General features: G+C 45.4%; 1 protein-coding gene across 3 annotated transcripts; it reads right to left on the reverse strand.

Annotated features, from left to right (window-relative positions):
• Positions 1–669: 669 nt before the first annotated feature.
• LOC124036313 (transcriptional activator MN1-like) lies at positions 670–20,659 on the reverse strand. 3 transcript variants are annotated; one of them, XM_046350737.1, is made up of 3 exons: positions 16,034–20,659; positions 10,874–10,944; positions 2,361–2,380 (listed from the first exon to the last, which is right to left on the reverse strand). In XM_046350737.1, exons 1-2 carry the CDS (start codon positions 19,611–19,613, stop codon positions 10,904–10,906), a joined length of 3,621 nt encoding a protein of 1,206 aa, XP_046206693.1. In that variant the 5' UTR covers positions 19,614–20,659; the 3' UTR covers positions 2,361–2,380; positions 10,874–10,903. The 3 variants fall into 3 exon arrangements, with proteins under 3 accessions (XP_046206692.1, XP_046206693.1, XP_046206694.1); XM_046350736.1 differs by lacking the exon at positions 10,874–10,944 and having other exon boundaries at positions 670–2,380; XM_046350738.1 differs by lacking the exons at positions 2,361–2,380; positions 10,874–10,944 and adding an exon at positions 6,176–7,299.
• Positions 20,660–21,168: the final 509 nt, after the last annotated feature.

The following is a 21,168-nucleotide window of genomic DNA, read 5'->3' on the forward strand; positions in this document are numbered from 1 at the left end:
GTGTGTGTGTGTGTGTGTGTGTGTGTGTGTGTGTGTGTGTGTGTGTGTGTGTGTGTGTGTGTGTGTGTGTGTGTGTGTGTGTGTGCGTGCGTGCGTGCATGTGTGTGTAAGTGTCTCCCAGGCAGGCTGATGGTGGGGATGCTGGCTGATCACTAGCCCTGTTAGACAGCATTGACGTCTCCACCTCCCTCAAGGCTGGCACACTGGGGAGCTATTGATTACCATTAACCATCCATGTAGATGGCCCATAAAGAGCAGGTGAGTGAGAGTGAGCTGGGGGGGGGGTTGAGGCAGATGGGGATGGGGGCAGAGAAGACAAAAAGCGAGGCGAGACAGGCAATGAGGTGGGCCTTTAAAAAATGCTGAGAGGAAGAATATTATTAATTATTACTAGTATATAATATCTTCATGCCAGTTGTTTTATGTTGCTGATTTAGACTACAGAACCTCCCCAGACAAATTTATCCCAATGAATATTTTTGTGATATATATATATATATATATACAGGTATATATATATATATGAGATATCTTCAGAGTATAGCAATATTTCCATTATTATATTATTATACAGTATTAAATGTTATTTTCATTCATAAATTGCGACTTTGTTATTATGACAGACAAATATAAGGGCACAACATGAATAAAAACAAGCAATCATAAAACTCACCATTAACGTCATATTTATTGTTATTTAGTTACTCAATAAAACATATACAGATATATACAATATGCAGGAAAACAGACGACTGCACTTTACATATTATTCAAAAAAGAAAACAAGAAAGAAACAGTTGGTAAGATGCCGTCACAGGCCTCCATCTATTGTTTCACAAATTCAAATCCAACAGAAGCTTTATTTAAAGGTTACAAGATTGCCTAACACACAGCAAATGTTCTCTTATTTTACATGTGCAATACCAATATTCCTTTTTTCAAATCCCTTATTAAATGGTTCCTTGACCTCCCCTACAGTTTACATTGGCTGTATTGTATAACTGTGTTGGAGCCCAAGCTAAATGGAAGAGGAAATGAGTGAAAGAGAGGAATTTGTATTCAGGAATCCCTTTTTGCAGATACCCACACCAAAAATAAACTATTTCTCCCTCCCACTCTTCCTCCCCGTTTCAGGGTCCAGGCCAGTTCTATTGGACCAGGAGGATGGCCTGGTGAGGTTGTGAGGTACAGTGTCTCAAAAGGTCCAAATCTCATCAGGTTCCTGTGTCTCTGGGTAACAATGGGGTTCCAGGTCTGAGGGAGAGGTCCTGGTGAGAGGGCTGCTCTCCTCTCCCTGTACCCCTGAGAGCCATGGGAGGGAGGAAGGGCTGGTTCACACACATATCCTCCAAACTCTGGCTGACAAAGATGACCAGAGTCCCTCAACGGGTGAATATGGGTCAGGGTGGTTCTGCTTGAGGCCATACCCAAGCCCAGTCCCAGTGATCTATACACTAGGCTGGGGGCAGGCATGGTGGGTGGTACCACCTCCAACCCACAGAGAGAACCATGGCTAGGAGGTCACTGAGTACAGGTACAGGGTACAGCTGGTGAGGATGGGGTATTAATCACAGAGCTCCCAAATACTAAGAGACAACTTTCATGTCTAAAGAATGTAACATAACAGAGACTCAACACTGCTATCCCAATACAGCCAAGGACATTTTGTCTTTCTGTTTTCTCAGTTTTAGTTTTTTCCTTTCCTCCATTGACATTTCTCCTGTTTTCTTCAAAAAACAACAAAAAACTAAAAGGATGATTTGAGGTTTCCCAGATGTGGGCACCACTGAATAGAGCCCAAGCTGTATAGTCCAGCGATGCATGAGTGAGTGTGTATGTGTTTGTGCCCAAAAGTGTGTGTGAGTGTGTATGTGTTGATGTGTGTGTATGAGTGTGTATATGTCCTTCTCTCCCTGAACAGGCGAGAGCCAATGCAGACGCCTCATCATCAATACCTTTACATCATCCTCATCATCAATACCTTTACCTCATCATCAATACCTTTATGTCATCATCAATACCTTTATGTCATCCTCATCATCAATACCTTTATATCATCCTCATCATTGCTGTCATCTTCATTATCATCTGCCTCTGACTCTCTCCACCCCCCCCCCTCTCTCTTTCTTCTGATCTTCCCTCCATCTTCTGGGCTGCCCTGGTTGTGTTCAGGTCAGGGCAGCCACGAAGGTCCCAAAGCGGTTGGAGATGTCGGAGTGCAGGGAGCGCCAAGAGGAGACGGGCCCCCCTCGGCCCTTACTGTCCCCCAGCTCATCTGTGCAGTGGACAGACAGGCACTGCAGGTGGCTCCCCCCATTGCCCCCTCCGGGCCCTGGGGCCCCCACCCCTACTCCAGCCTTACTCTGAGACAGCTCTGACTCTGCACAGGAGAAACAAACACAGAGAGAGGAGAGGGTTAGTGAGTGGGCCAGCACTGAGGAACATTAAGGATACATTCATTCATCCTCAACAACCAAAATAAACATCTTCAGTCAATATGTCAACACTAGAATTAATCATAAAATCCTATATCGAAATTAGATCCTAATTCCCATCCCACTCAAAATCTGTGCAGTAAAATGACCTCAACAACCCCTCTTCTTCTCCCTCTCCCACCCCCATCCTGCAGGCTGGAAAACGACAACGCTCTAAACCCATCCCCCACCTTCTCCTTGCCTATGAGGACCACACACACACACACACACACACACACACACACACACACACACACACACACACACACACACACACACACACACACACACACACACACACACACACACACACACACACACACACACACACACACACACACACACACACACACACACACACACACACACACACACACACACTGTCAGTCCCGGTCACCCGTGCAAATGGGGAGCACTCCTCCCTAACCTCTGGTCATGAGGTCAGAGGGCTGTGAGGAGGCTGACCTTTAACTCTGCATGACCTAATTTACTGGTATAATGACCCTGCTGCAGAATCGACCCCACGTCACCGAGGTGTCAAACCTATATTAAATGGAACCAAGCTTCCAGAAAATCCATATATAGGTTTATCGAAGGTTGTATAAAAATCAGCCGTGCAATTCTAGAGGGACATGGGGAACGCTGCCGGTTGAGATGCATAATCCATCCTCTGAGTCAAATTGCGTTGTGTAAGAAAACATTTGCGAGAGGTAGATTGACGAGGACAGAAAGTGCCCGGCTAAATTACACGCATCTGCCATGATATAGACCAGCAGCATTCTGAGAGTGTAGGAGGGGCAGGAATGAGAGAAGGGCAAGGAGTTAGAGGTAGAGATAACAGGAGAGAGAGGTTGTCAGACTCTTACTATCGCTGGTTTCAGTAAGCCCCATTGGTGACTGCAGCATTGCATCATGCGTTTGGGGTCTGCCTCCAAGCATGCTCTGAGCATTCTAAAAAAAAGAGTGCGTGAACATGGTGGATACCTGCTGTAAAAATCAATCAGGCTATTCCCATCTGTCCTTAGCACTCAAAACACTGTTCTGCTGTGTTCCTCAGCCCCAGGTTGTTACTACTGCTTTGAGTGGGAGCGTAGCCGCAGAGACAGACAAGCTCTAAATAGCTCAGACATGCTGAGGTACAGGCGTCAGAGACAGGAGACTATGATACACACTCTGCTCTAGGCACAGGGCCTGTACATCACACCATCACTACTCTGATCTGCCCACCTCACTACTCAACAAAGTGACAGAACAGAGAGAGAGAAGAAAAGAAAAGATACTCTGACCTCAAAACAGTCTCTGTGTCACACTTTCCTTTTTATCTCTTCTCTCTTCCCAAATGCTTTTTTGTTTTTCTCACTCTCTCTGTATATATTTCTCCCTTCCTTTACTTCCCTGGAGCAACTATGACACGGTGTTAACAACATGCAGCCAGAGAAACAAGGACAGGTCAGGACAGAGAGTGAAGGAGGCAGGGTGGACGGGCTAGGGCCGGGAAGGCAGGGAGGTAGTGAGGCAGCCTTGCCCCCCAGCCTGTCTGGGCAGCGACCACTGGAATGGAAAAGCGGAGGGATTTGGTAAAAGGTCACGCAGCCAAGCTCCCGCCGCTCCCGCATCTCTCTCCCTCCTCCTCCGCACAAATCACCCAAGGACTCTGGAGACTAAGCGGAGCGACGGTGTGGGAGAGAGGAAGGCAGAGGGGGAGGGGACGGGTGTGTGGGGTTGTGGGTGTGGGGATTAGTTGGTGATGGTGGCAAGAGCCAGCGTTTGCCAGAGGGCCCTGCCATACACCTCTGCATGGCTGACACCCACACTCAGTGAGCCTGGACCACAACCCCCTCTCCAAGTGCTTCCTCCTACCGCCCACTCCCATCCCCAGCACTGTGCCCTCCAGCACCCGCCGACAGCCCATGGTAGCTGGGCACAGCAGGGTCCACACCGGCCTGAATAGGCAGCCAAGCGTTCCCCTGGCTCTCTGCTGACACACAGCAATCTGACAACACAGCCACAAAACACACCGCCAACCACCGCCACTGCTGCCATATCCACACCAGCCCTCAGCTGCCGCTCCACACACAGTCTGCATGGTCCCAAAACAGACAGACATGGCCCCCAGCCTCATACATGCAAGGACAAGGACTGTAAACACACAGTCAAAAGCATCCACTCCCACTGCCCCAGAGCCATGCTCAGACGTGTGCTCGTGTGACCACGTTACTTTATATATCAAAATAAAAACATTAGCATTACCAATGATACTTTCACATAAACAATCATTTACAATGTTGTGATTGCCACCAGTTTCCTAGTTACATTTTTAAAATGTTTTTATAATTAAAAAAAAGTATCTACAATCCAAAACAAGTACCTCTCAAATTGTATTATTACAAGCAGAGAAACATTTTCCTTGAAAAAATACAAAGCTCTCCATTTAAGGAGTAAGCCAGTCAATTGTAGTGTATCTGTGGATATTTCTAGGTAATACCCTGGGAGCCGAGAGAGATGGAATTTTGGTGGAAAATCTACACGCTACACTTAAATGTTAAGCATTATCCACGGCACCATATTGGTTCAAAAGTGGAAACGTCAGTGTGAAATTCTACATCACACAGGCCTAAATCCCAAATCACCGTGACATTTTACAAGCTGTGGAATCTCTTTTCAATAAAACCTTGTTAAGGCTGTTCAATGACTCGCATTATTTTGCCATGCAGCGTACTGTTCATATCCACAGTGATATCTCAGTGATAGGCTATTCATCTCAGAGAACGAGTGCTTAGCATCACACAGGGCGAATACCCAATAAAGAAGAAAACAATAATATCACAACCAACTAAGCTGAACCACAAATACAGTTAAATATCCCTAACCATATTACAAGTCTAAAAAGGCAATTCAAACGCTCCGTTTTTTAATCCACCTCTATTCCTCTCCTCTTTCTAAACGTGTGTGATTTACAGTGTGACTCCTCCACGTAGGCTTATAGAGCCGTCACACAGACACACAGACACAGCTCGTGACGATATACACAGGTGAACAACGCTTTCCACTAGCGTGCTGTGAAGAGAACACACACACACAGCACAGCACAGCACACTGCTCTGTTTTGGTTTTTCTGTCTGGCTGACACCAATATGTCGGAAGCTGACGGCCTGAATCTAGTGCACGTCATGCCATCAGTTCTCTAAGTCTGTAAACAACACTGGGAAGGAATCCTTATTGAACGACAATAAATGTCATATTCTCACAATCTAACTATAATTGTCAACCTAAACATTTTATTAAACGATTAATGTAAACTGATGAAGCTAATGGTAATTATTATGTTGTAAAGGCAGTTAAAAATGAAGTGTTATGATAGTTAAATGCACATTGTGTACCAAGTCCTTGTGCAGATGTGTGCATTAGAAACTTGAGCTGTTTTGCAAGGAGGAATGGGAAAATATTTCAGTCTCTCGATGTGCAAAACTGATAGACATACCCCAAGCGACTTACAGCTGAAATCGCAGCAAAAGGTGGCTCTACAAAGTATTAACATAAGGGGGCTGAATAATTTTGCACGCCCAATTTTTCAGTTTTTGATTTGTTAAAAAAGTTTGAAATATCCAATAAATGTCGTTCCACTTCATGATTGTGTCCCACTTGTTGTTGATTCTTCACAAAAAAAGACAGTTTTATATCTTTATGTTTGAAGCCTGAAATGTGGCAAAATGTCGCAAAGTTCAAGGGGGCCGAATACTTTCGCAAGGCACTGTACTAAATAAGACTATGTATATGTGTGTCTTGGTGTTCGCTGGTCTCTCTTTCGGAGCCAGAGAATTTCACAGAGCCGTCACATTGATTTCCAAGGTCCATTCTATCCCAAGCTATACTTCTATGACGACACTTCACCTTTAACCCTGTGCTCCCCGGGGCTCGACCTTACCCTCACCGAACACAAACCAGCCCAATCCGCCTTCGCCTCTCTCTGGTGAAAACACCTAGAGGCCTCTGCTCCTATGACAGTGAGTGAATTCAGATCAGATTCCTGTAGCATAACAACCATAGAATTAGAAATTAGAAGACACATTTAATTTAATAGATCGCTATGATAAAAAACTAACACTAAGGACATTAGAGAAGATTCTAAGTTCGCGAGCACAATGCACAGATACAAAGTCTGTTTTTTCCACAATCTAAGGAGTGCTGGTAAAGAACACAGAAAAACGATGTAACATTTCTGTTACCATAGAGCATACTTTAAAGGTTAGTCATTTAGGTCTTTAACACTTTTCCTGAAGGCTCATGGTACCTGAGAGCAGGACATGTGATCCGGCGCCTCTCTACTGCACTAAGCAGACCGACCAGCAGAGCAAGGCTTCACATTAAATCACAATCACCAAAATATATATACAAAATCATTAAGTTATCTGCTTTCAACTAGCTTGGTGAGGGGCTACAGGAATCCCTGTGCGAGGAATATGGGAACTACTGGAGGTTTGACCCAGGTATCTGATGGTGGCCTGGGGGTTGGTAGTTGGTGTGGGGGAGTATGGCATGGGAGGCCTTCTCCGACCCCCACTCAACCCCACTGCCACAGGTTGACCTTTCCCCTCAGAGAAGGGTGGATATGGAGGGGGCACATTTTTCAAGCGAGGGCACAGGGGTTATTTTGGTTTGAATTTCCTCTCTGTTCTCTGGCCTGCAACAAGAAGGAAAAAAACTTGCCCAGGCAGGCCTTGGCCCGGTCGCTCCTCCTCACCCCTTCTCTAGTAAACTCTCTCCCTTCAGCCATCCCCTCGTACACACACACCTCCCCCTCAGGCCGCAAGACGCGCTTAGGAAACTAGACACAAAAGGGAACACGGGAAGTGATTTAGTACCTCCTGCATAAATCAAAACCATGTCCAGGACCTGTCATCCATGTCATCCAAGTAGGTGACATATTGATCTACGTCTCGCTCTCTATTTTGTTTCAGTCCGTCACTACACACTCTGTGTATGTATTTTTGGCCCATTTGGAAACCCCAACCACTCATGAAAACAGTGGAAATGTAGGGATTAGGAGCATCTGCTAGGGAGACGCTAGGAGAGGAGGGGGGTCGGAATGGGTTTAGGGGGCTGACTTGCTCAGCCACAACCCTTAACATACAATCCCTATTTCAGCTAGTCCTCAATGTGGGAAGGTAGCTGGTCAATTCAAGGAATCTTACACTTTCATGTGTTTGTGATAGAAATAGTTTAACACTTGAAATAAAATGACTGAATATAATTGACTGAAATAATAATTATCCTGTTATTAATTAATTAATTGACCCTTGATTGAAGAAAATAAAGATTTACTTGGAAATGTACATATAATGTCTTCAAAATAATTAGCACTGGTTGCACAATTATTATTTTTTATGTAAAATATAATCAATCATTTTCCATTTCCAAGACAACAACACAAAGTTGAAAAAACACAATTTTAAAACTGTAAATAAAATATAATTATAATTATTGAGTTAAAGGTGATATTGCTGTGTGGTATAATGACAGTATTAAGCTTTAGTGATGACAGTTCCACTGTTGAAAAGACTCAAATGTGCTGTTTAAAAAAATCTGAACCATTGTTTCTAACATCTGAGTATCTAAACTGCCCTAAAAAATATATAATAAGGAAGGTGAGAGGATGGAATTGTGGAGAAAATGTAAGACTTATTTTCTCTCTTTCTCTCTTTACAGTGAGGCAAACGACAGCCATTACCATCTTGCTCGACCTCGCAAGTCGAAACCTAAGATGTTCCCAGAAAAAAAGAGAAACTTCTTTCCATCTCTCTCGCTTTCGCTAGTACTCCATCAGTCTCTCCTCTTCTCTCCCAAGAGAAACAGCTCTGGTGTCATAACTCATTTGTCAATTTTTCAATACGAATTAAAGAAATCTGACGACTACCTGTATGCCAAATAACATAACTGCTGCTGGCGTTATGACAACACCTCCACACACACGCACACACACACACACACGCACGCACGCACGCACGCACGCACGCACGCACGCACGCACGCACGCACGCACGCACGCACGCACACACACACACACACACACACACACACACACACACACACACACACACACACACACACACACACACACACACACACACAAAGCCTAGTAGCTTTAGCATGGTACACCTCTGCTGAACAGAGAGAGTTTTAAGGATTATAATCTATTTAATTGATAAAGTCAACTTGCATTTCTCACAAACTATGTTAAAATCAACTCTACAGGGATTGTTGGTAGCTACATGTAAAAATATATCTCATTTTCTACAGGAATAGTAGATGCCTTGTTTTTTCCAGTCCCTCTGGGCACTGGCTTATTAAGACCCTGGACATTAGGAAACGTGTCACATACATCCAGGCAACCGGAGCCTCCGGTGCCCACCCCTCCACCCTGCATCTCCCAGACAAACTCAGCCTTCCATTCCAAGGGGAATATTCACACCCACACACACAGACAAGTTTGATTTTATTTCAGCGCTCTTCCCCAGGGAAAACAAAACACTGCTATTTTGAAGAGTCAGAAATCCAGCTAGCAAAAGGCATGGAACCTTTTTCATCCTTTTCTCTCTACATCAGTCACAAAGACATTTTTTAACACGCCTCCTTTGACTGTCACTGGTGGTAAATGTATTGCAAAGGCCTCAGCATTCAGTGGATACACACATACACAGTAACATCTAGACAATCAAAACTACAAGCAGAACTACAAGCAGAAACCATGTAATTGTTCTGTTATGAGCTGCAATATTTATAAGACAGGAGACTACACACTTTTCCACGGCTTAACTATGCTACTACTGCACTCAGCTGAGCCGGTGTTATACGTGCTAGCAGTTCATCAGTAGTAGTGATACTTACAAATGTATTGGGGTCTCCTGTGGATGTACTACATACTAGCGGGGATTGTACTTCAAGCAGGCCAAACTGACGTAAAGCAGGCCAAACTGACGTAAAGCAGGCCAAACTGACGTAAAGCAGGCCAAACTGACGTAAAGCAGGCCAAACTGACGTAAAGCAGGCCGAACTGACGTAAAGCAGGCCAAACTGACGTAAAGCAGGCCAAACGGACGTGAAGCTAAAATAAGTTGTGATGAATCCTGACATAACTTGTCAGATAATTTTATCATACTGTGATGAATTCTCAGAGCTGGAACTGAGAGAGGTGTGACTACCAGCAACTATTTCCATTTCACTACAAGTCAGAGAGTCTATTCCAGCATACAAGACACCTGAGCAAAGGTCTGAAACCACAAGCCTGTGACCAAGTCTGCATAAATCAAACATGATGTCACACTATCGAGTTTCCATGTCTTCATCACACACACATACACCTCTGGTCCCTCCAGCTGATAAACCCACACTATCGAGTTTCCATGTCTTCATCACACACACATACACCTCTGGTCCCTCCAGCTGATAAACCCACACTATCGAGTTTCCATGTCTTCATCACACACACATACACCTCTGGTCCCTCCAGCTGATAAACCCACACTATCGAATTTCCATGTCTTCATCACACACACATACACCTCTGGTCCCTCCAGCTGATAAACCCACACTATCGAGTTTCCATGTCTTCATCACACACACATACACCTCTGGTCCCTCCAGCTGATAAACCCACACTATCGAGTTTCCATGTCTTCATCACACACACATACACCTCTGGTCCCTCCAGCTGATAAACCCACACTATCTCCAGCTGTTTCCATGTTTCTGTCTTCACACACACATACACCTCTGGTCCCTCCAGCTGATAAACCCACACTATCGAATTTCCATGTCTTCATCACACACACATACACCTCTGGTCCCTCCAGCTGATAAACCCACACTATCGAGTTTCCAGTTTCCATGTCTTCATCACACACACATACACCTCTGGTCCCTCCAGCTGATAAACCCACACTATCGAGTTTCCATGTCTTCATCACACACACATACACCTCTGGTCCCTCCAGCTGATAAACCCACACTATCGAGTTTCCATGTCTTCATCACACACACATACACCTCTGGACCAGCTGATAAACCCACACTATCGAGTTTCCATGTCTTCATCACACACACATACACCTCTGGACCAGCTGATAAACCCACACTATAGAGTTTCCATGCCTTCATCACACACACATACACCTCTGGACCAGCTGATAAACCCACACTATCGAGTTTCCATGTCTTCATCACACACACATACACCTCTGGACCAGCTGATAAACCCACACTATAGAGTTTCCATGTCTTCATCACACACACATACACCTCTGGTCCCTCCAGCTGATAAACCCATTTACATGCGTCTCATATTTGTCTTAGCCCCGGTAACTGTCGATTGGGGGGATTAAGGAATGAACAAACACACTTACATGGTGAAAGCAGTCCTAATGCCCACTGATTCATGCTGATAGTGTAGGAATTGTGTGACATTCCTTCAACCCTAGGGATCAATTCACAAAGGGAGACAGAAATTACTTTGTGAAGAGACATAAGAAAATAAATGCATAAAAATGAGGAAAGGTCCAACTTGAAATATCTCAAAGTCTGCACTTTTACGCCGTTTGCGGCTATAGCTATAATATATTCCTCACAAAAGACACGACACACACCTCACTAGCCTTCTGTATCCTCACTAGCCTTCTGTATCCTCACTAGCCTTCTGTATCATCACTAGCCTCTCTGTATCTGTCAATAACCAAGTTAACTCACAGAAGGTGCCAGAGGATGAATTTGCACTTTTGAGAACAATATTACCAGGGCTAATTGCTATGATTATGATAATGATTATTATTACTGCAGTATGGGAGAGTGCAGAGAACACTATGCTGCCTGGGTGTGTGTTGTTAAGGAAGTCAATACGCAACGCCTTGCAAGGAGGGTTCTGGAACATGGACCGCCCCAAGCTGTTTTCTCTTCATTCAAACAAATGTCAATCACATCTATTTTCTGCTTTAAGAAAGGAAAAAAGGGAAATAAAAATGACTCATGTGATTTATGAGTTGTCCCTGGAATGAAATGTCAATACGATAAGTATGATTTTAACAAACTAAGGTGGGAAGGTGGGGTGGTCTTAAAGGAACATTGTCCTTTCTTCCTAGGTCTCTTTAGGTGGCATGTCAATATGCCTGTTGCACTGGATTAAATTGCCTCCTAATCAGGGTGTCTAAGCATGAAAAGTCCCCTCTCTATCCACTGCTCTCCTACACATGCCAACAGCAAGCCAGCGCATGCTCTACCTAATAGTCACTCCACCACCACTAGAACAGTCAGTCTGTTGCATGAGATACCGTATTAATCCAGAGGACAGATCCTAGCACAGTATGTACAAAGTGATAACACACACCGTAAATAACATTCCCTGTGTGGTCCAACCGGAAAGCAAAAACTCACAAAAATAAAACCAACTGAATCATTTCCTAGGGCGACAAGTTGCTTGTTATCAAGAGTGTGCAGGTCTTTCAGAACAACCCGTCAGGTCCTGGCTATAATACCAGGAGCAGAGAGGGAGAGGCGAAGAGGGTACAAGAAGACGAGAAGACGAGAAGACAAGAAGACCAGATGGAGAAAAGGAGATGAAAAAGGAGGGGGAAATGCATTCTCATCATTTTGCTGAAAACGCAACCAAGTACCTTCATTCACATATACACCCACTGGCATACGGAGGCCATACAGTATATGGGCCTCATGCCTACAATAGACATGGCTATGTCTTAGTGAATAGCTTTGGCTGAATGGTAGTTTATCACACAGACAGAATAAGCTACGGACGGGTCCAATGGGGGAAGTTACTGACAAACACATCGGTCTCTAAACCACAGTGGAAACTCATACAGGGGGAGCTGAGACACACAGGGTAAACAGACATCAACACAGAAAACACAACACACTCCCAAACAGGCAAGCTGGACTTTCTCATTATCTATGCTCAATCTCATATGTTTCTTTAACAGTATTGTTCAATGAAACAATATTATTAAATCCCATATACATATGAGGCACTTCTGGCACCACGTTCTGGCCTGAAAACATTACCTCCATTAACAATATATATGAGAATACGGTCTGTTCTGTGATCCCAACTCCTGCACTGGCTGAGACCTCACCTATAGTCACAGAGCCCCAAACACCACAGCTCCTGTCCTCCCCATGACACTACCACCCGTACCTCTGCTATAGGCACAGGGAGGCCTATTGCCAAATGTCACTTCAACCATCCCCCTCCCCAAATAAACAGAGGCCCATAACCCACCTGTCTCAATTGGGCAGTTAAACTCAACTTCCCGTAAAAACACTGAATGCAGTCTATAAAGCGCCCAAGTAACACAATCACTCAGGACTCCCACTATTAAAGCAGTTCCCAGGATGTAAGGACCTATGCACCCCCCCCCCCATGTGTGTGTTACGCAAAATGTGCTGTGTATTCAATTGAAATGTGTGATCTTAAAACGTTTTTATTGATTAGCCACATCATGTAGGAATATAGAAAGGAACCATGATGAAATTGTGTGAAAAAAAAAAGTGTTATTTAAAAAAGAATTGTAAACCAGCGATCATTAGCATTATAACATTATTATTATTATTACTACTATTATATAGGATAACTATACCTTGATAACTAACAAGACAATTCGAAAAAAAATATTTCTTTAAACTGTCACTGTAAATCTTAGGCTCAGGCAACGACCATTAGTGTTCACCTGTTAACCAGCTGGTTGACTTGCAACAAGACATCAATAACAAACATAAATAGATTCCACAACTTAAAAAATACTGACATATTCCTACATTCATCAATATTTTTCTTTCACTTCTACGGAGCACCAGTTCACATTTCTATGACAGGGTCGTCAAACTCATTCCACAAAGGGTAGAGTGTCTGCGTTTTTTGTGTTTTTTTTAAGACCTAGACAACCAGGTGAGGGGAATTCCTGACAAATTAGTGACCTTATTTTGTCAATCGTATACAAGGGTGGAGCGAAAACCCTCAAACACTCGGCCCTACATGGAATAAGTTTGACACGTGTGTTCTATGAAATCTTCCAACATAACTTTCAGAATCCTGGTCTTTAGCATTTTCCAAGTGAATATAACTTTTCATCGATTGTGCCTATAGGGGTAATATTTACTAGCCTACTGAATATGTGCAACTAAACCCATAAGGCCCTATTTATCTTTATCTGAAGCGTAGCGTTTCGTTTGAATGCATAGGATTTCGCGCGTCTCTTGAAAAACATCCAATTCAATCTCAAAATCCAGCAACACACCTCAACCCCTTTTCATCTTTTGCCGTCTGCAGCACTCAAATGAGAAACTGTCAAGATCCGTGATTTGTGCTAACTAGCTATCGATCGAGCCGAGCAGCATGGGTTTTGTGCTTGCAAGGAGCTGAATTGAGGAAGGAAAAAATGTGCGGAGATAGGAGAGACGAGAGAGAAATACTTTAACAAAATCGAAGTGGCTGTTGCTGTGCATTTTCTGAAGAATAAGTGCGCCTTGCTAAGACATGTGGATCTTGGAAAAATGAACTATGGACAAGGCGAGAATGTGTCTGCCTGGTCTGGTTGACTGCTCTGCCTCCTAAACAATGCGCTATGACTCCAGATTCCGTGCCCTGCGCCCCCCTCTCCTCTCAGCTCCCGCAGTTAGCCAGAACAAAGGGATAGTGAATACGCGCTGGGGGCTACCTATTCACAAGAGAGTTTTGGTGTCTCGTCTCTGGCGGTAGCGATTTAATAACGTCTCACTGCGACCTACCGCCTTTTGCAGCACTGACTGACTACCATTTCATTCTTGCTATAGATTTTCAAATGTCTATAGAAAAAAAGAGTGGCCTCAGAAAATAATATCGAGACACAAAAGACATTACAATTGCACAGAAAAATATTGCGACATAAAATACGACATAAATCAGCAATATTGAATTCATAATTTAAATATTTATTTGAAGTAGGTTTTGATTGATGAAGGAGCGGTCAATAAAAAGTCACTTCAGCACTGGATTGAATTGAAGGGGAAAAAAAGTGCTTTTAAAAAAATAATCCAAGTCCCTGTTGTAGCTATAGCACAGTCCGAATATAAACAATAATAGGAAATAATAATAGGTCATAATAATAATAATAATTGTTATTATTATTTTAAATGCATGTTATTTCATGTCCTATTTATGAAATAAAGCAAACCAGATGCCTTATGTATGACCGGTAATCCAAAAACAGGATCATTTTTGTTTGTGTTGTTAGTGATTGATTGACAGGATTTCAAACCGTTTACGTAAAATGTTTAAAGTGCCAGCCAGCGTCTCTAATCACACTATACCAATTTCAACAAGCACTTAAAATTAAAGACTACAACAGTTTCGTGGCATAGGCTACTAGAATACTAGAATTTAAATTTGTTCGTGAAAAAATAAGCATTTTATTCCTGAACCATGTTGGCGAAAAAGTGGTTGGCAATAGTCTACAATAAAACCAAAAGTTTTAAACAAATTAGAAAAAGTGAATGACGCAACCATTATTATTATAGTATTATTTTCTATTAGTATCATATTATCATGTTCAATGAAAATCTGTTCTTCGAGGACACATCATATTTAGGAGAGAAAAAAGGTTCGAAATAAAAAAGATTAAGATAGGCTACTCTTGTTTATAGTAATATCACTCTTCTTCATATATCCTGACAATGCTGCCCTTTCCAATAGTATGCTAATCTAAAATCAATCCACTTTCTCCAATCCCGTTTATTATCCCATAGTAATAACAAAAACCAACAGATGTGTATGGAGGGGAAGCCCTGCTGTGAAAACGCATCTCGGAAACCTATTCATCTTCTCAGTGTAGTTGTTCACCCTGAAAACCCCGATAAAGCACCACAGGAAATGTTTACTTTTCTCGCGCTGTTCCTTTGAAGTTCTTCAACAATAGAATAATCCATAACACGCACCAAATGATAATCTAATGTTTATTTAGAATCACAATAAATCCGTTTTAAAATGTTTTCCTGATTAGTGATTTTTTATTTCGAATAGTTAATTAGCCTGTGGTCCAATAGCCTATCCCCTGTGTAGTCCTATAGGCCCACAGAAAAACATAATCAATTATTTATGTATTTTTCTAGCCTACATATAAAACTCGATATACCTGATCTACCTGTTTCCATAGAACAGCTCATTTCAAATAACTGCAGACATAGGCTACATAGCATTCATATCATTTTCTACTCATCGGGGATGCAAAACGGGGATGCAAAACAACATTGGGTTTATGTGCTGATATGTTGAGTGACAGCCTTAGACGGATGTGTGTGTGTGTGTGTGTGTGTGTGTGTGTGTGTGTGTGTGTGTGTGTGTGTGTGTGTGTGTGTGTGTGTGTGTGTGTGTGTGTGTGTGTGTGTGTGTGTGTGTGTGTGTGTGTGTGTGTGTGTGTGTGTGTGTGTGCGCGCGTGCGCGTGTGTGTGTAAATACAGCAATAAGACAGTACTAATCAGATAGTAAAATAAAGTGGGAAATATAACCATAGAGCATATTCAATTACCTTCTTTGCTGTTATTCTGGCTCTTGTTTTTTTCCCAGGGTGCCATGGCCTTGTCGTCCTCTGGCCCATCCATCAGGGCCTTGTCACTGGGCACGTACCAGGTGGCGTGCTGCTCTGCCATCAGAGTGTCAAGGTCAATAGTGCCCATTGAGCCCTTCCCAGCATCCGGGCTGCAGCTCGCCAGCTCATTGTCTCCGTTCTGTGAGAGACAGTCACCACTCTTCTTGCCATTCTTCATGCCCAGAGGCTGGTCCTCTGAGATGCTGAACTGCTGGCGCTGCAGCTGGATCTGGGCCTGCAATATCTCCAGAGGGTGGATGTCATCCTGGCCAGAGGTGCTGGATGGAGTGCGTATCTGCTCCATCCCAGGTGTTCCCGGGTGACCAACTCCATTGCCACCTGTCCCCACACCAGCACTCAGTCCATAGCTGTCGGGTGTCGAGGTAGTGTGATTGGTAATGTCCTGCATGCCTAGGGGCTTCTGCCCATTCATCAGGCCCTGTTCCCCCCTTTGCAGCTTGGGTGAGCCGGTGATGTGCGGGCTGCGGTTGGGCTTGGAGGCAGGAGCACCTCCTGCATCTGAGCTAGAGGACACCTCATCCTCGTTGCCGTAGTGGGCGCTGACATCATCAGGAAAATCTATGCGCGGTGAGTTACTGTTAGACTTGGTGACACTCTGAATGCCACTGTCCAGAGAAGACATCAGGTCTGCCTGGTCCCCCAGCATAAGGTCACCTCCTTTTCCCCAGGAGGGGGATGGGAGGGGTTTCTCATGGGGCGTACCCCCACCCCTCTCCCCAACGCCAGCTGAAGGGGGTTGCTGGCCTGGACTTACAACAGGGTTTCCGCTGTCAGAGGAAAAAAAGATCCCAGGGCTCACATGCCCGCTGTCCCTTTTTCTCCTCCCTCTCCCTCTCCCGTTCCCTGTTGCTGCTTTCCCCTCACTGCATGGGGTAGCGTCCATGTTGTAATTTGGGGAGAGGGCACTGGCTTCCCCCTGCAGCGTCTGGTTTTGACCTGCAGGTTTAATGTTGCTATTCCCGTTGCCAGGCATCTGGCTGTTCTGGGAAGTGCCGCTCTGAAAATATTCAGGACCAGCACTGCCAGTCCCGTTAACTGTGCTGCTATTAATGTCCTGCTCCGTCTGACTCAGTTTTCGCTTGCCCTCATTTTGGTTCTTCTTGTTGAATGTTACGTTTAGGTTGGGGGCCCCTAGGCTAGCTATCATATTCTGGCAGGCCGTGGAAAGGGCCGCCAGGCAGCTCTGCCCGAAAACATTGTCTTTAGTGCTGGTTTTGCTAAAGTTCCCCAGGGAGAGTGCCCCAAGTTTACTGACAGAGGATCGCTGGCCTGGGGGGAACTCAGACTGTGGAGGGTAGCTCCCTGGTGAGGTGTTCACCCCCTGGGGATTGCTATGTGGTGCCCCCTGACGGTTAACCCCTCCATAAGGAAACGTTGATTGAGATCCCATGGGAGGCCCGGCAGGGAAGTCAGTCGGCCGCCTCTCTGATGGTGCATTGGGGTGTCCTACCCCGGCTCCGGGGGACTGCATCTGGGAGAGATTGCCCATGTTGTTGCCAAACTGGGGGTGCATACCAGGAGAGTGGAGAGCCTGTACGTGTCCATCTCCAGGTATCCTCATTGGCTCCTGTATGCCCATCCCATTCATGCCCGGCCTGAACATCATACCGACTCCATTCTGCTGCAGCCCCATGTCGTGGGCTACAGCCTCCCCACCCGTTACCCCCATACGCCGCGACATGATCTCTCCTGGTGGGTGAGAACCGGGGAACCAGTTCTCCTGAGATATATGAGGGTTCTGACCCTCAAAGTTGGGCATCCTGCCCCCATTCTCCCTGTCAAAGTTGGGCTGCGGCATGCTCCCCACTGGGCCTCCATGAACCATGGGGCCTGGAGGTACGTCGCCATGGTGACCCAGCTGCTGCAGGCTGGGCTGCCTCATCCTCTGCTGCTGGTTCCGAGAGGCCATCTGCTTGATCATCATGGCCGCATTCTGCCGCTGCTGCATAGACTGCTGCTCAGGCCCAGCGTGCTGGAGTGGACCCGGGGGGAAACCATCTGTCACAGATGGCGTGAACTCCCCAGGTAGGCCAGGGTAGGCTGAGGGAGAGAGGTGGTTCTCCATGCCCTGCACATTGTGCATGCCACTACCCCACGTGCCGCAATTCTCCCCTCCGTGTGCGTTAGGGAACTCAAATCTGGGCCTTTTAGCCATGTTCATATAAGGAGAGTCAAAATGTTGCAGCCTCTGATTCGGAGGCTGTTGGGCGGGAGGAGGAGGAGCCGGCTGTTGCATATTAAACATGGGGTCCCCATAGGGGTGCAGGCCCCTATTTTCCAGTCTGTGAATAGGATATTCAAACTGGTTGTGTTGGACAGGCATCATGACGCCACCATCCAGCATGTTGGGGTTAATGGAGCCCGGCTCAGTCTGGGGAGGCCGGGGGAGGCCTGGGGGGCATGAGTTCTGTCGCGCTATCAAACCAGCCTGCTGCTGCTGCATGAGAGGGTGTCTAGCACTAACCCCCAGCTCCATCCCCACGGGAATCTTACGGCCATTCCCAAAGCGCTCAAAAAACACTCCGTGCTGTGGGGGAGGCTGAGGCTGCTGGGGCTGTGGGGGTGGCTGCTGGTGCCCTTTGGAGATGCCCTGTATTCCCGGTGTCCGAGCCATGACAGGGTTTCCAGGGAAACTGCCACCGGCCACCGGCCTTCCTGGTCCAAAGTGAGGAAGCTGAGACTCTGATTCTGAGGGGGAAAATACAGGTACTTCAAAATGTCCAGTTGGGGGTTCGCTGGGGAAATTATACTCTAATCCCTCCACAGCACCCTGATTGGGCATCCGTCGAGGCTCCAGACCATGGGTCTCTGAGGAGGAAGAGGAGGGCAGACCATGGAAGGATGCTGCCCGGTTAGGTGACTGGTCCAGGGGTAGACAGGGGGCAGGAACAGCGTGGTTGCCGTTAGGGGGGCCGTTGTGCTGGAACTCAGACATGTTACCAGATCTCTGCTGCTGCTGCTGCTGCTGGGAGAAGCCGTCCCCTGCTTGGCCCTCAGCGATGGGGTCAAACCCCTCTCCAAAGCCCTGCTGAGGCCCCATGCCACTGTTGTTGTAGCCCATCAATCTGCCACCATGCAGACAGGATGATGCTGGGTCTGGGCCTCCAAAGTTCCCATTGAAATGAGGGTGGTGTTGGTGAGGGTGAGACTGGTGGCCGTGGGGATGGCCTTGATGAGGTTGCTGGTTGTTGAAAAATCCATGCATGGGTCCTTGCTGCTGCTGTTGCTGCTGGAGTCCACTGCCTGCATGCATTTCCGAGTGGCCCCGCGCGTGAAAGCCACCGTACTGCTCCCCATTCATGTTCATATTGAGCCCGAGCATCGGAGGCTCGTTCAAAGGGCCCATGCCCGGCTCCACGGCTCCCGGCGGGCCTCCGGTATGAAAGCCGGGGCTTTTGTAATGGGAGCTCATGTTCAGTCTTGGCTGGTTTATGTTTCTCTCTGACTGGCCAGGGTTTATGCTATTAATCTGAGAACCAAACTGCTCAAGCCCAAACATACTTCCCGATATCAATCCTGCATGACAGCCAGCTCGCCTGGCATAGGCAGTTTAGCTTTAGTCTGGTTTTCTGTGAATCTCCACACAAAAAAAGAGGACAAAAACGAAAATAGAAGAGAATGCCCCAATAGATTTTTTTGATATCTTAAAAGTTCTGATTTAAAACGTAGCCCATGGATCTTAAATCGGTTCACTCACCCAATAAGTTCTCATAGTTTTTTCCAATATCCAACTTGTCCCTAAAGTGTTGTGGCGAAAATAAACCGGAGAGGACAACGAAGCAAGAAAATACAGTCTGTCCTTGCTCGTTTCCGTCTATTTCTATAGGCGTTTGTTTATTCCTTTAATTTACAGATGATACAAAATATGTTTCGCTTGCAATGTGACTTTGATATAATATCATATTCCAAAGTTTTCTAAGCAAATTCTTCTTTACAAACTTGACAAAAACCCCTCCTTTGATTTATGATTGACAGAGTTCACAAGGCTTATGAAAATTGAAATAAACACATAACTATCTTCTTCGTCCACTTCATTATTCCAGTTCGTCAAATGTCCCAGGACGCACAGTTTGGAGTGTCCTTTCAAGATCCCATTCTATAGAAATCCACCGGCAATCTGCACAATTCTAATTGGTCGTTGTTTTGCAATCAAAAGAAAACATTTCCCACAGTTCTGTGTGAAATGTCTTATTACTGAACTATAAGCAATTTTACAAGTCCGGAGGGAAAATCCAGCCCAGTCATGATGGCTATCTGGAGAGCTGCTTTTGCACCACCGTGTCCCGGAGCCTCCAGCACTCACTACCCGCACTCCACCATCACAGAGCGGCTTGACAGCATAGTCCAACCTGCCCTGATCATGTGCCCACCAAGCGCCCAGTAGGCGCGGAACCTCTATCGGCTGTGTCCCTCACTCTTGCACTCTGTAGGCTATAACGCACTCCTTTTGCTCCCGATTCTGATGTGGTCTATTCCAGCTTGGAGCAATTCAGAGATAGATCACACTCTTGTCTGGCGCTTGGCGCTGTGTGAGATCAACGCATTCAGGGAACCAGCAACAAGTTTTGCATTTCTGCAACCAATTCCATCCATGAGGTCCTCGCCAATCGGAGGCTGCGGAGCGCCAATGCCGAGGGAGGGACCATCTTTTAAGGTGGTCCAAGATGTGGATGAGAAACACAGAACGAGAGAGTAACGTCGTGTATCTTAAAAGAGCACCGTTCTCAAATAAAGTGTATTATAGCCCGTGTCAGGTGTGTTACTTGCTCCATTGTATTTTAAATGTATGATCTATATAGCCTATGCAATTTAAACTTTCATTTTTTGTTTGAGATCAATCTCATTGTGGGTTTTTAGATCACATACACTTGTGAATGAATACACGCCTATATGTTAGTATAAATTAAGCCTATGTTATTTCCTTAATTGTTGATAGAAATGGAGATGTAGGAAATTAATTTAAACTCAGTCAAAGGGAAATGGTCTCACAATAGCTTTTCTTAAACAAATGCCGGAGCACAATCACTGGCCCGGAGTTTGTATTGTCAACGCAA

This window comes from Oncorhynchus gorbuscha, linkage group LG05 (assembly GCF_021184085.1).
Source record: "Oncorhynchus gorbuscha isolate QuinsamMale2020 ecotype Even-year linkage group LG05, OgorEven_v1.0, whole genome shotgun sequence".
In the NCBI taxonomy this organism is placed as follows: domain Eukaryota; kingdom Metazoa; phylum Chordata; class Actinopteri; order Salmoniformes; family Salmonidae; genus Oncorhynchus; species Oncorhynchus gorbuscha.